This window comes from Alligator sinensis, unplaced genomic scaffold (genome assembly GCF_000455745.1).
Source record: "Alligator sinensis unplaced genomic scaffold, ASM45574v1 scaffold1374_1, whole genome shotgun sequence".
NCBI lineage: Eukaryota > Metazoa > Chordata > Crocodylia > Alligatoridae > Alligator > Alligator sinensis.
Genome location: NW_005843307.1, coordinates 34,441 through 46,760, shown reverse-complemented (window position 1 = coordinate 46,760; position 12,320 = coordinate 34,441). Strand labels below are relative to the sequence as shown.

At 43.6% G+C, this 12,320-nt stretch overlaps 1 protein-coding gene across 1 annotated transcript in view; it reads left to right on the top strand.

Moving 5' to 3' along the window:
• Positions 1–11,104, top strand: part of CUNH10orf82 (chromosome unknown C10orf82 homolog) — a 12,758-nt gene extending 1,654 nt beyond the window's left edge. The window contains exons 2-6 of the mRNA XM_006038307.2: positions 1,150–1,218; positions 2,222–2,443; positions 7,672–7,858; positions 10,357–10,457; positions 10,950–11,104. Coding sequence (XP_006038369.1) covers positions 1,161–1,218; positions 2,222–2,443; positions 7,672–7,858; positions 10,357–10,457; positions 10,950–11,104 — 723 coding nt within the window. The 5' untranslated portion in view covers positions 1,150–1,160. The remainder of the gene's footprint in view (positions 1–1,149; positions 1,219–2,221; positions 2,444–7,671; positions 7,859–10,356; positions 10,458–10,949) is intronic.
• Positions 11,105–12,320: the final 1,216 nt, after the last annotated feature.

Genomic DNA, 12,320 nt, shown 5'->3' with positions numbered 1-12,320 from the left:
TTCCCTTCTCTCTCACATCGTTGCCTTAAGGTTAAATTTTACTTTGTAATCATATCCTTCTCCCCCTACTGTAAATTGTGTTTTCAAGGCGATAACATTTTAGCTCCTTTTATCACTCCAGTGGTTACGGCAAATTTATTACCCTTCAGTGCTCTTGCTCTAGTGAGTGTCTCTATTGCAGCCTTCATTTTACATATCGCTCTTCCTCTAAGTACTTCCAAGGTTGTCGGCGTGTGCTTGGTTTGAGAACACTGTTGCCGTACAAGCTCACATTTATAGCAGCTTCCTCACCGCAGTCCACCTTAGCAGCAGACTCGCTGCTTTTTTTGGAAAACATTCCTTTTTGCACCTGCAAGACTTTTGACTTGTTCTTTAAGGGCTGACTTTATACTCGTAGATGCATTCTTGTGGCGCATCAGTGCATTTTATTCGCTCTAGTTTCTTTGAATCATTTTATAGGCAGATATTTGATCACCTTTAACTGCTGTCTAGATTTTCATAACTAGCAGATGCACGCTGGTCACTTTAATGCTGACTTTTGTTTTATGCAGATACAGCTATCAGTACAATATTTGCAGCTGTTGCCTGTAGGCAGTACCAAGCATAGCACAAATAGAGAGGTAGTACTATCTATTTACAGAGGCAAGATCTAAAACCTTAACATTATTAAGCTAAGGTATTATTTGAAATATTTGATTCAGATTTAAGAGGAACTTTTGTACATATGAATAGTGCAAAAATAACACGTGTTTACCTCGCTGGTCTGCTCCCAGTTGATGCTATTTATGCATGCGATATACTGCAAAGCTCCATTCCACGTGTTCTAATATTACTTCACATAAAACAGGGGATCTATTATGTAGCTCTCTATACGTTTTTAATATTCTAGTGTATGAGACTGTTCAGTAGAAAACAACAATATTAAAACAGCAGGATAGTATTTTTGTTCTTGATTATATTGGAGTGACGTTTCTGACATATGGCTTCGGTGAAATTAACTTTTGAGTTCACACTAACGTAATACATAAGCTGACTTTGGCCCGTTAGCTTACCCTTAAAACAAGCTATTGCTTATTTTTCATGCTATAACAGATGTATAGTGAATGACTTGAGATGAGAGTTTAGGTATCCATGTCCATTTTGTTTCAGTAAGGGAGAGCATGAAACCAATCCGAAAATATGTGGATGTGTGCAACCCTCTGCTACCTGGATACACAGGTAAATACTGTTTGGCTCTCCTTTCTCAGCCCTAAATCCAACTGAACTGTCCAGTGGAGAACTGCCTGCATTAGGGGAAATCCTCTGATGACAGACTTGGAATAGCAACCCCTATACTATTCCTTTCACAGGGACTGGGTTTGTGATGAGAAGAACGTAAGTATGGTTTAAAATCACCACTCTGCATGGCTGGTTGGGAGAACCTGGTACAGAATAACAGCGCTGATTTTGAATTCATTTAATTGTGTTAATTGGTTAGCTGATGGGGGACACACATACAACAGTTTGATAAAGACCCAGACCACTCTAATGTTCATTTTTGATTCAGATCCCGGATTTTGTAGACATTTTTTCAGTTTAGATCAGGGCTGTCCAGCTGATAGTTTGTGGATTGTATATAGTCCTTGAAGGGTTAGCATGCAGTGCACATGCAGGAGGTTAGCCCTATTTCCTTAGAGTTTAACATAGTCAGAGCATTCAGGCTGAATGTTAAATATTACCTGATGCATTATACAACCATTCCTTATAATGAAAGTAAGTATGTACATGATAAAATTTGCTTTGGGACTTGCACTTCTGCATGAAATATTTGCTTCTATTGCTATCTACCATTAGTACAACTATGATTTGCAACAAGTCCAGAATGAAAGATCTGTAAATAATCATAAGTAAGGGCTATAAAATACAATGAATAGTATCCGGTTACCCCATTGATATATAGGACATGCTCCTTATTCACTGTTAGAGAAATTCACATAATAAAGTGCTTTGTCATAAAGGGATTGTACACACATAGCCCTTGCCAAAATGTGTTTTATTCTTAAGGTTATATTTCAAAACTAAGGAAGTCTTGTTATCAAGTACATGAATATACAAGAACTCATTTGAAGAGCTAAGCATGGCAGATAATTAAGTGTTTGATTATTTACCTCTGACTTCAAATGCTTATATACTTTTCTATTAGATCCTGGGAAATTTATTTAAAAATTTGCTAACATTGCAGGCTACATCCCTCAAAGATGCTATAGAGTTGGCACTAGTTATGGAAACGATTCATTGGTGTGCATGACCTCCATGTACAATGCTGTCCAAAGAAACAACGACATGAAGGATGAGCTAAGATACATAGCAGCCACTACACCCCGACTTCCACCTATCTGCTGCAATGAAGATGTTTTACAAGCCCTTTATGAGTATAATTATAAACACCATCCTTATATGCTAGGTACTGTATTTAACTTGTAAAGAACGTGATTTCAGCTAAACATTCAATTAATGTTACTAGTACAATGTGAAATATAATTACAGTCTTCAAGGACACATTTAAGAACCAGATTTTGCCTTCAGGCTTGCTAGCGTACTGCCCTGATTTCAATGGAAATTGCACACGTGTCCAGTCAGAGACAAAATTTGGCCTTTTCACCTTCTATTTCTTTTCTAAGCCTTCGGTCTCCTTAATTCGGTACATTTACAGGTGCACACTTCTTGATGTGAAAGGATTTCCATGGGTCTTGCACCGATGTGTTGCATAAATGGGACTGAACACAGATTCGGCCTGCAACGTGTCCACAAAGCAAGCTACTCACTAAAACCCGCAGCCTACATTTCAAGTCTGGTGCTAATAAGACACCGAGAAAAAGCATAAAAAGAGCAGAAAGAAGAGATGTTTCCAGAGTGTGAGATCTGACTTTCTCAGAGGTGTCTCTCCTGTTTTCCAAGCAACCGTCCTAACCCTCATCTGAACATCTCTGCTACGTAGGGGGAGGCTGAGTTGGAGTTCCTTTATTTTGTGGAAAAGTGGCCCGTGTTTCCAAACTGCTGTGCACCGACAGCTCAGATAAACTGTGATGGGATCTACAGAAGTTCCTTGTCTCTGAAAATTGAGTCTCTTACTTTGGTATCTAATCTTAAGACATTTTGGTTATGACATTTTTGCCTGTTTCATTAGGACTGGATCCTGCCATCTATGTGTCACAAGTAAAGTACCTTATGGAGAAAGTGATCCTGTGCTAAAATACTACTCAAATGCGGGGGGGAGGGGAGGGGAAAACTGAGCCTTTAACCCTTTGTTAATCAGGAAACTTAAAGAGGTTTTGAGTAAAAGCAAAAAAAAAACAAATGTACATTTGACCCTGTATTGTTCCACAAATTGTACTGTGTATAAAGAACATTTTCCAGCAGCAAAAGCTGTCTTGCTTTACCACGCTAAAAATGCCAGTGGCAGGAGTGTCATACAGCCCCTAGAGACAAGAAGCTGTTTCTGCTAGGGTGAATTATAATTTTTAGAGGTGATGGTAGTTTCCACCCATTTCCATGTTCTTACCTCTAAGCATGTAAATGGCTTCATTTATTTTATTAGGTCGATGAAGTTTGGCACATGGAACTGAATCCTATAGTGGGTGATGTGAGCATCTTTGAGATATTTTGTAAAATCAAATGATAGAAATCCTGAGCCAGCTAGGACAAATGGTAGCAGTAGCAAATTATAGTTGTGGAGATAGCTCATCTGTTTGCGATTTTTGTCTTCAGCTACGTGGGCCTGAATTCTGACCTGGTCAGAGTCCGCCAAATAGTTGCAAAGAAACCACTAGTTTTGCAATCTAACCAAGGAGGCCCTTCTAATTCTTCCTCGTTCATAAAGTACTAACATCTGTTTCTCAGTTTCCAAAAATGTAACTCCCTGTTCTAATAATAAACGGTGTTAGTTTGGTGCCGATATGGTTAATATAAGTTCCGTAGTTAGAGTTTTAGCCCTACCGTATTGTCACATTTCATTGCAGGTTTGTCTGGGGAATCACCCAGCCTCTCTAACATGTACATAAAACTACAAAGTTACTCTCACATCACAACTCCTTAAAATTTGTCCTTCTCACTCTCATAATGATCACAGAGTGTTCCAAGGATTCCAGTTCTCCCATCAGCTGTACCTCCTTTTCCTCCAACTCTTTCCTTTGCATAAGGAAGCTTATTTTGTAGGACCATGCGAAGCTTCAGGTGCTGATTCGATTTGGAGGAGATTCGGCCTGATTCAGCAGCTGAATTTCTGAATCCAAATCAAATCAGGAGACCAATAAAAAGGTCCGAATTGATTTGAAGCTCTCCAAATCGATTTGGAAAAGATTCGGAGAGCTTCGGCAATTTGGGCAGTCCTCGCTCACTGCTGCAGGGAGCTGGACCCGGTCTCCATGCCGGTAAGTACGGGGCAGGGACAGGGGGGCTGGGGAGCTGGACCCGGACTCCATGCCGGTAAGTACGGGGCAGGGACAGAGGGGCTGAAGGAGGGGATAGGAGACCATGGGGGCACCCCTGCCAGGCGCCAGCCCCTACCTGCTCCCCCAGCCCCCGCACATGGCTGCCCTGCTCAGCCCTAGCTCCCAGGCTAAAATAAAAAAAAAGCTCCCACTTACCAGCTGTTGCCAGGTGGGGGAGTGATCCCCGCTGCCCTGCACTGCATGGGGGGCTCTGCCATCCAAACCCCACTCACTTTCCCAGCCCCTCACCTCCCCCCCCCCCCAATGGCTGCCCTGTCTGGCCTCAGCTCCTGGCTCTTTAAAAAAAATAAAAAAGCCTCACACTCACTGACCGCTGCAGTGGTCTCAGGGCTTCTGGGAGCTCATGGCAGAGTCCCCCACACAGCATAGGACAGTGGAGGGCAGTGGGGATTGCCCCGCTGCTTGGCAGGAGCTGATGAGTTTGGGGCTTTTTTTTTTAATTTTAACCAGGAGCTGGGGCTGCATGGGACAGCTATTGACAGGGCTGGGAGAGCGGGCGGAGGATGGGCCTGTCCGATTTGCAGATGCATCTGATTCGGCAGCAGCCGAATTAATTCAGGGCAGTGATTTGAATCACCGAATCGAATCACTGTCCCCTGAATTGGCCAAATCTGAATTGGAAGCAAATACTATCCACTTAACACAAGCCTATTATTTTGTAGTACTTCACAATTCATAGACGATTGAGTACCTTCTCTTCTTTGAAAAACATGGGCTAGGTGCAGATCTTACCCTTCATGTGCATTATAGAAAGAACTTTAAAGCCATAACAAAACAGATGTTCACAGCACTTAAAGTGCTTTTGAAAGGGTGGATCCTGCTCTAAGTTAACCCTTGATGGATGTGGTAATAGACTAAAGAGCTTTAGGTTAAGTGCTTTTTTGAACATCTGTACTACACCCATCACTCTTCAATGCCAGTTGCATTCTGCCGCCATCCAGGGGTCCCTCACTGGTTGGCTTGCTAGCGTTGGCTCATCTGCTCTGGGTAAGCACTGGGCCAGCCCTGTCTTCTCTGTCGTTTCCCTGCACAGTCAGGTGTGGGGGGAGGGGGAAGGAATGGAGCCTCTGCAGTGCAGATCCCTTCCCCAAAGCTTATAGGCTCAAGTCTTGGGGGCTGAGCCAGGTCCACATGCCAGAGAGGCTCTATTTCGAACCCCTATTGGACCCAGTTACCAAAAAGCCAGCCGGGCAGCACCGTAGCTTCTGGCTGGAGGTGTCAAGAGGCTGGGATGGGGGAGGGGAGAAGGGAGCCCCCTGCTGCAATGAACCCACCACAGCTTGCTGGCTGGGGCTTCTGGGGGGGTGGTCAGGTCTGTCCAGCAGGAGGGCTTCCTTCCTGCCCCGCAACCCAGTTCCTGGCACAGCAAAAAGCCAGCTGGGCAGCCCCATGCTGCAGCTCCTGGCTGCAGCTGTCAAGAAGTGAAAAACCAGCTGGGCAGCCCTGTACCGTAGTTATTGGCTGCAGCTGCAAAGAGACTGATGTGGGGGAATAAGGGAATCCCCTGGCCATGCAGACCCAGCCTGGCCCTTCCCCTGAGACCCCAGCCAGCAAGTTGTGGAGAGGCCCTCACAGTGGGGTCTCCCTTCCCCCGACCGTTCCCCCCAAGCCACTGCAGACAGTCGCCAGCTGGCAGAGGGAGTGGGGCTAGCTCTGGCAGCCTCCTGGGAGGTGTGCAGGAGTGCTCCCCACCTGCTAGCCTTGGCCAGTATGGGCAGGCACTGAGCCTACTCCCAACCACTGAACAGCAAATGTCTGTTCGGTTCATTCCCGCACTAACTTACATCACTTTAAGTTAAGTGCCATAGAGCACTTCCTCCAAAGGATTTTGGAACATCTGTACTCAGCCATGATCTCGAAACACAAAAGTTCTGGCATCAGGTCATAATTTGCCAAGGCCTTTGTGCTGCAAAAGATGGCCACACCAGGATCCTGCAGATCCTTGGCAGTCATTATATCCACTGGCATGTTCCCAAATTGCAGTTCCTCGGTCTGGGATGAGTGCTTTTCTCTCTGTCGTTTCATCCACCGCTGATCAGCAACTGCCTCCAGTGCTTGAAAATGGCAGCTGCCTAACAGGGCAAAGAAATACAACACTGCAATTTAAAACAGGAATTTCAGTTGTTTCCTGTTAAAATGGCAGGGGACAGGTATATGGCAAGTAGGATGCTATTTCTGGTGTTGGAATTTGGACAGAACTAAGGTACTAATATTCCTGCACAAGCATTTGGAGATCACCTGTTAGATCTGATTGCATTCAATTAAAAAGCTCTTACTGACTCCAGCGTGTTTAATTGACCACTGGCCAAAGTCTAGAGGTTGTTTTCTTTTTAGTAAAGCAACAAGTCTTGGCGGAGTAAAATCTGACACCGTTTATATGACTTCTGGTTTGGGTTAGTGCAGTGTTTCAGGTGGGCTAATTAGCACTGCTCCGAGTGACATGGATTTCATAGAATCCTCTGAGTGTGTGCCAAGCAGTATTACTTTACCTCCCTTCTGGGAGCAATTTTTTTCCAATTTGGGACAAGCATCCCATTTTAGGGAATCTGCAGGGTCAGCAGGGCACTGCCCTGAAAATCAGGACTGTCCCAGAAAACATGGGTTGATTGGACACTTTGATTTAGGTGAGCAAGGACTTCACGATCTGCCCCGCATTAGAAAACAGTAATGTTAACTAGGTACCGCTAAGGTGTATATCAGAATAATGGGCACGTGTACATGCGCTGGACATCTGCTCCGATGTGTGCTAATTAGCACATGTCTGAACAGATTCGATTAATCGAGTCTGCTGGAGTGTGCTAATTAGCATGCTCCAACAGCCTCCGCGTCACGTGTATTCAGTGTCCCTGAGCTTCAAAATACTTCAAAAAGCTCATTGAATGAACTTTCGTTAAAGCACCCCGCCACCATTTTGAAGCTCAGGATGCTGACTGTATGTGTTGCTGTGAACACTTTAATTACAGTCAGTTTTGGAGCCTCTGTAATTAAAGTGCCCTCCACCCCGAAGCATGTGTAAAGATGCCCAGTGAGACTACTCTTGGTAAGGGCCTGGCATATGAATTAACAGCACTTTTTTTGTTTAAGCAGGTATTTTCCAATTGCCTATGATATAACAGAACCAGGTAATTTTCTTAGCTGGTAGATGTAATTTTGACTTAAAAGCTATCTTCTGATTTTTCAGGGACTAAGGAAACTAAGAGAAGCTTACTAGAGCCACCAATTCCAGGCTGGACTGGGTTTGTGCCTAGAGCTAAGGTCACTGATCTTGGAGATGGTGTCCGCTACCATGAGATGGCCAAGAATTGCTATCAGGATTTTAAGAACATAATAGATCAAGTCACGTGTGATCCTTCTAGTAAAATAAACAAGTAAGTTTATATTAGACTTATATAATTATATTATATATTATAGATATAATAATTGTATTATATATATTAGATAAATATAATTATATTAGATAATATACAGGTGAAAAGCATTATATAAGATTATTATTTTAAGAATGGCTTGATACACTAGAGCATATAAGCCTGTGTTGGTTTATGAAAACTGCAGCATGGTGCATGTCCTTAATACTTGTATTTTAAAACCTTGCTTCTCTGTTATAAGTTCTTAATACTTACAATAAAGAGCACACAAGAAGCACTGTATATGGAAGGATGTTAACTCATGTCTTGCATGTGCTGATGTTTTCTGCCCACAATTTGAACTGTGACACTCAAAAACCTACTTGCTGTGGGGACCCGGCTGATGACCCTTTTAAAGTATTTGCAGCATCTCCTGCTGCATGTTGGATGTAAGGTCTTGTCTTGGATCCACACCTTAGTTGCATAAAGCACCCATATACCACATTGTGATTCCTGAGGTCAGCCAGGAGCAAGATCCTGCAAATACAATCAGTACAGCAAATCCATTTGGCAAAAACATGGCAGGTTTTTCTCTGCAGTTGCTCCTCAGCTCTGGAATTCCCTTCCTCTTGAGGCCTCCAGAATCCAAGTGATTTGAAAGGTATATAGGACCTTCCTATATGGGCAGGCATTTAGCCACCAAAGCTTGGCTGAGATGTGGTTTAGTGGCTCTCTGTTTTATGTGGCTATTCTAGTTCTGTTTTAAGCTTGTTTTGTTCTTTGGGGTTTTGGGGGTTTCTTTTTTTTTGGTCCCGTTGTTGTGCTCTTGTTTTATAAGTTCTTCTGTCCCCTTATTGCAAGCCTCCCTGAACCTTTGTTGGGAAGGGCATCGTATAAATCAAATAAATGAATGGATAAATAAAAAGGATGACTTTGATGACACGTGTTGCTACCCTGGCACAATTCTCTTGTGGATGTTCACCCACGCCCCGTTGTGTGCAGCAGGACAGTCCATAGCAGTAGCTGAATTCTCAGTCGAGAAAGGGCCTCCGTTTTGCAGCCAAGAGCCCAGTCTGATCTTGGCGGTGCCTGCGTGTGAGCTCTGGTGAAGACTGAAAGTTCAGTGGTGAGATGAGACGAAACTCTTGGCAACAGTGTGTTTTTTTAATCCAGCAAAACTCATTGGATGTCTATCGATGTCATGTATTTGTTTTGCCAATGAATTTCAAACGTTGGGGTTTTTTCTGTTTATTTGGCACTTTTATTGCCATAAAACTTCAGTCAGCTCAAAACTTCCTGTCAACAAAGCCTTTGCAGTTGTCAGGAAGGTGAAACCAGAGGAGTAAACTAAGTGATTTGTGTCTTTTGTCCTGGGGAGGGCAAGGGTGCTGCTTTAGCAGCTGAAGAGGCCAGGGCTCCTAACAGTGGGGTCCTCCCATTTAATGGCTGAGAAAGGCAAAGCATTTGGCAGCTTGGAAGAGGTGGCAAGGCATCAGATGTGAGGTTCTCCATTCCTAAATTGGGTGCAAGGGAGTTCTTCCTTTCCTCCTGCCACCAAGTGAAAGATCCTGTACCTTCTCCCTCCAGCTGATAAGGAAATACATTAAACTCAACACATCCATTTCCCATAGACTGGTGCTCAACCAACACAAACTCACCCCTCATATGCCACCACGGGGCGCATTTACACGAGACACTTACTGCACATTAGCTTAATAACACTGCGCAGTAGCGTGGCGGGTCAAAAAACCATGCTCATACACTACTGCGCAGTGGTATTAGGCTAATGCACAGCAAGCGTCACAGAATAACTGTGCATTGGCATTACTGTGCAGTAACTTTAGTTACTGTGCATTTAGTTAGTATTTCATTAGTCAATTAATAAACTAAATGTTCAGTAACTAAGGTGCTTTAATGAACGTGTAGAAATGTCCACAGCCTATTTGTTAATCCTTGCCGAAGCTGTAATTAAGGTTTTGCTTTAGGGAGGCTGCTAGTGCGCCATGTGTCAAATGTTTCTCTGCGGTAAATAATACACATTTTATGGTCATGATCCCCTTCCACACAGCTTTTCCTGCATAAAGTAAAGAGGAAAATGCACTGCATTATTGGAGTTGCAGGTATGTAGCTGAGAGCAGACCTTGGTCCAAAGAATGAAATCTTGGTCCATTAAAAAGTATGGGAGATGCAATCTAAGACTCATCTTATGACTTCACTAGCGATGCTGCAGTCTTCTCCCTTTGCTCATTTGATTCTGTGCTTTTGCAGAACTCCCATAAAAGGCAATAGATATTAGCAATGTTCAGGGAACATTTGAGTGTTTTGGACATACAAGGAAGGCTCAGTGAGCAGTGCGCTTACAGATGGAAGAATACACATCTCCATGAACCATGGACGAGAAAGTTGAAATTCAAATCTGAAAATTAAGTGAAACGTGGTACCGGCTAAGAAAATTCCAAAAGCATCCAAGTCCGTTTTTTAAAGGATTCATTCTGAATGGTCATTTTATATTATTTTAGAGGCGAGAAGCCCAACGTTGAAGTTAGCCACGTTCCAAAGGTGTACCACAGATCCTACAGGCCTGAAGGGATGATACCAAAATACACTGGTCACGTTCCACGTAAGGACTTCAAATGTCTTGCCTTTAAAAACATACAGTTCACTATTGAGAAACTGTTTTCCAGCACTGATTTACTACTTATTTATTTTGGTTGTTCCCTCTTTTTGAATTAACAGCTGCCCATCCAATACTCTAGCCGCTCTTAACAATATTTTAAAAGCACCTGCTTAAATATTGTTGATTACAGCAATAAGAAATAACCCCGTGTCAAGACGATTGTAACAAAAAACAACTAGCCTTTCCACAAAATCCTCACCAGAGTGCTCTGCTGTTGCTTACCAGCTAACCCACCTCCTTAGTGGGGAGGAAGAAAGGGCCAACCTGACAGTTCAACCTCAAGGCTAGCAAACAAGGGAGAGAATTGAGCTCCAGTGGCTCAGACGCTAATGGAGAATAACTGATGTCAGTGGGAATCCATTGTAGGCACTCCAAGGAGGCCCTGAATTGGGCAGGGGATTTAGCATTTAAGCAATGGACATTTGTTTCTTGCAGATCAACATCTTACTGTTGGAAAAACCTATGGAAACTTGTGCCGAAGCTGCTCTGCGTGCAGTCACAAGGAGGCGTGCTATGGCGCATATCTCACTAAGAAACATCGTGCCGAATGGAAGCACCAGAAGAACAGGGAATGTGACGTGAAGAGCTGAGACGCGTAATGCTTTCGACTTTGGCAAGTGCTGATTAAAAGCCTAATTAAATACTATCTGTGATGCGTGTGTCTAAGCCTTTTAGGCTTGATTCCAACCTTTAATGCTTTATTATTTTGAGATGTGTCGTGCTTTGGACAAATTTCACTTGTGAGGCGAACATAAATCAGGTTATATGAGTCATGAACCCATCTAGTGTTTAGTGCTTAGCATTCTTTTAATGTCCTTTAGCAAAAATACTCAGAGACTTGTTCATTATAATTCACTTCTGTTTTCCTGAATGGAGGGCACTGAGTGTTTGGACTGAAGTAAAAAATGTACCAGGGTGAACAATTCCAGAGAGCAAGAAATCTGCAACTTGGACAGGAATTCAGTACAGGAGGGCAGGCATGGTGTGTTGGGCTAAAACATTTTAACAAGTCACATTTAAAATACTGCTTAAGCCAACATTTCCAAACTGCTGAAAACTGAGCCCTACTTCATAAAAATAAAATCATTCTTGCTGTAATTCAACCACCCACTTTGTGATCAAAGTCTACTCATATTTATATTTATATGGGATTGACACATACTCATTCCCCCGCCTCCTGGCTTAACTTCTTGTGTCCTTTGATGGTTTCGGGAAACTGGAGTATAGACAGGAGGCTGAGGCAACATATATCAACAGATTGTGATACAGCCAGTCATGTAAATGTTATTTTTTCCAGGATTGGTGGGTTTGGAGAGATCAGAGGTCTCCTTTTCTCCTCAAGTCATAGCTATAGGGCATTAGGTCTATGCGAAGTGGCTAGTATTTGCTTTGGATTCAGCCAATTTGGGGGGCAGTGATTCGATTCAGTGATTCGAATTACTGTCCCGAAATGCTTCGGTCAAATCTGATTTGGAGATTTGGCTGCTGCCGAATCTCTGAATCACCCAGGCCCATCCCTCCCCAGTCTGGCAATGGCCACCCTACCCACCCCAGTTCCCGGCACTTGTTAAAAAAAAAAAAGCCCTGACTCAGCAGCCGCTGCTGGGCAGGGGGCAGTCCCCACTGCCCACAACTGCCCCATGCTGTGTGGGGGGCTCTGCACAAGCCCCCTTCCCCACTGCCCCAGTCCCACCCCATGGCTGTCCTGACGGCCACAGTTCTGGCCCTTTAAGAAAAAAACAAAACAAAAAAACCTCGAACTCACTGTTCCTGCCAGTGCTGGGTAATCCCTGCTGCCTCCCACCA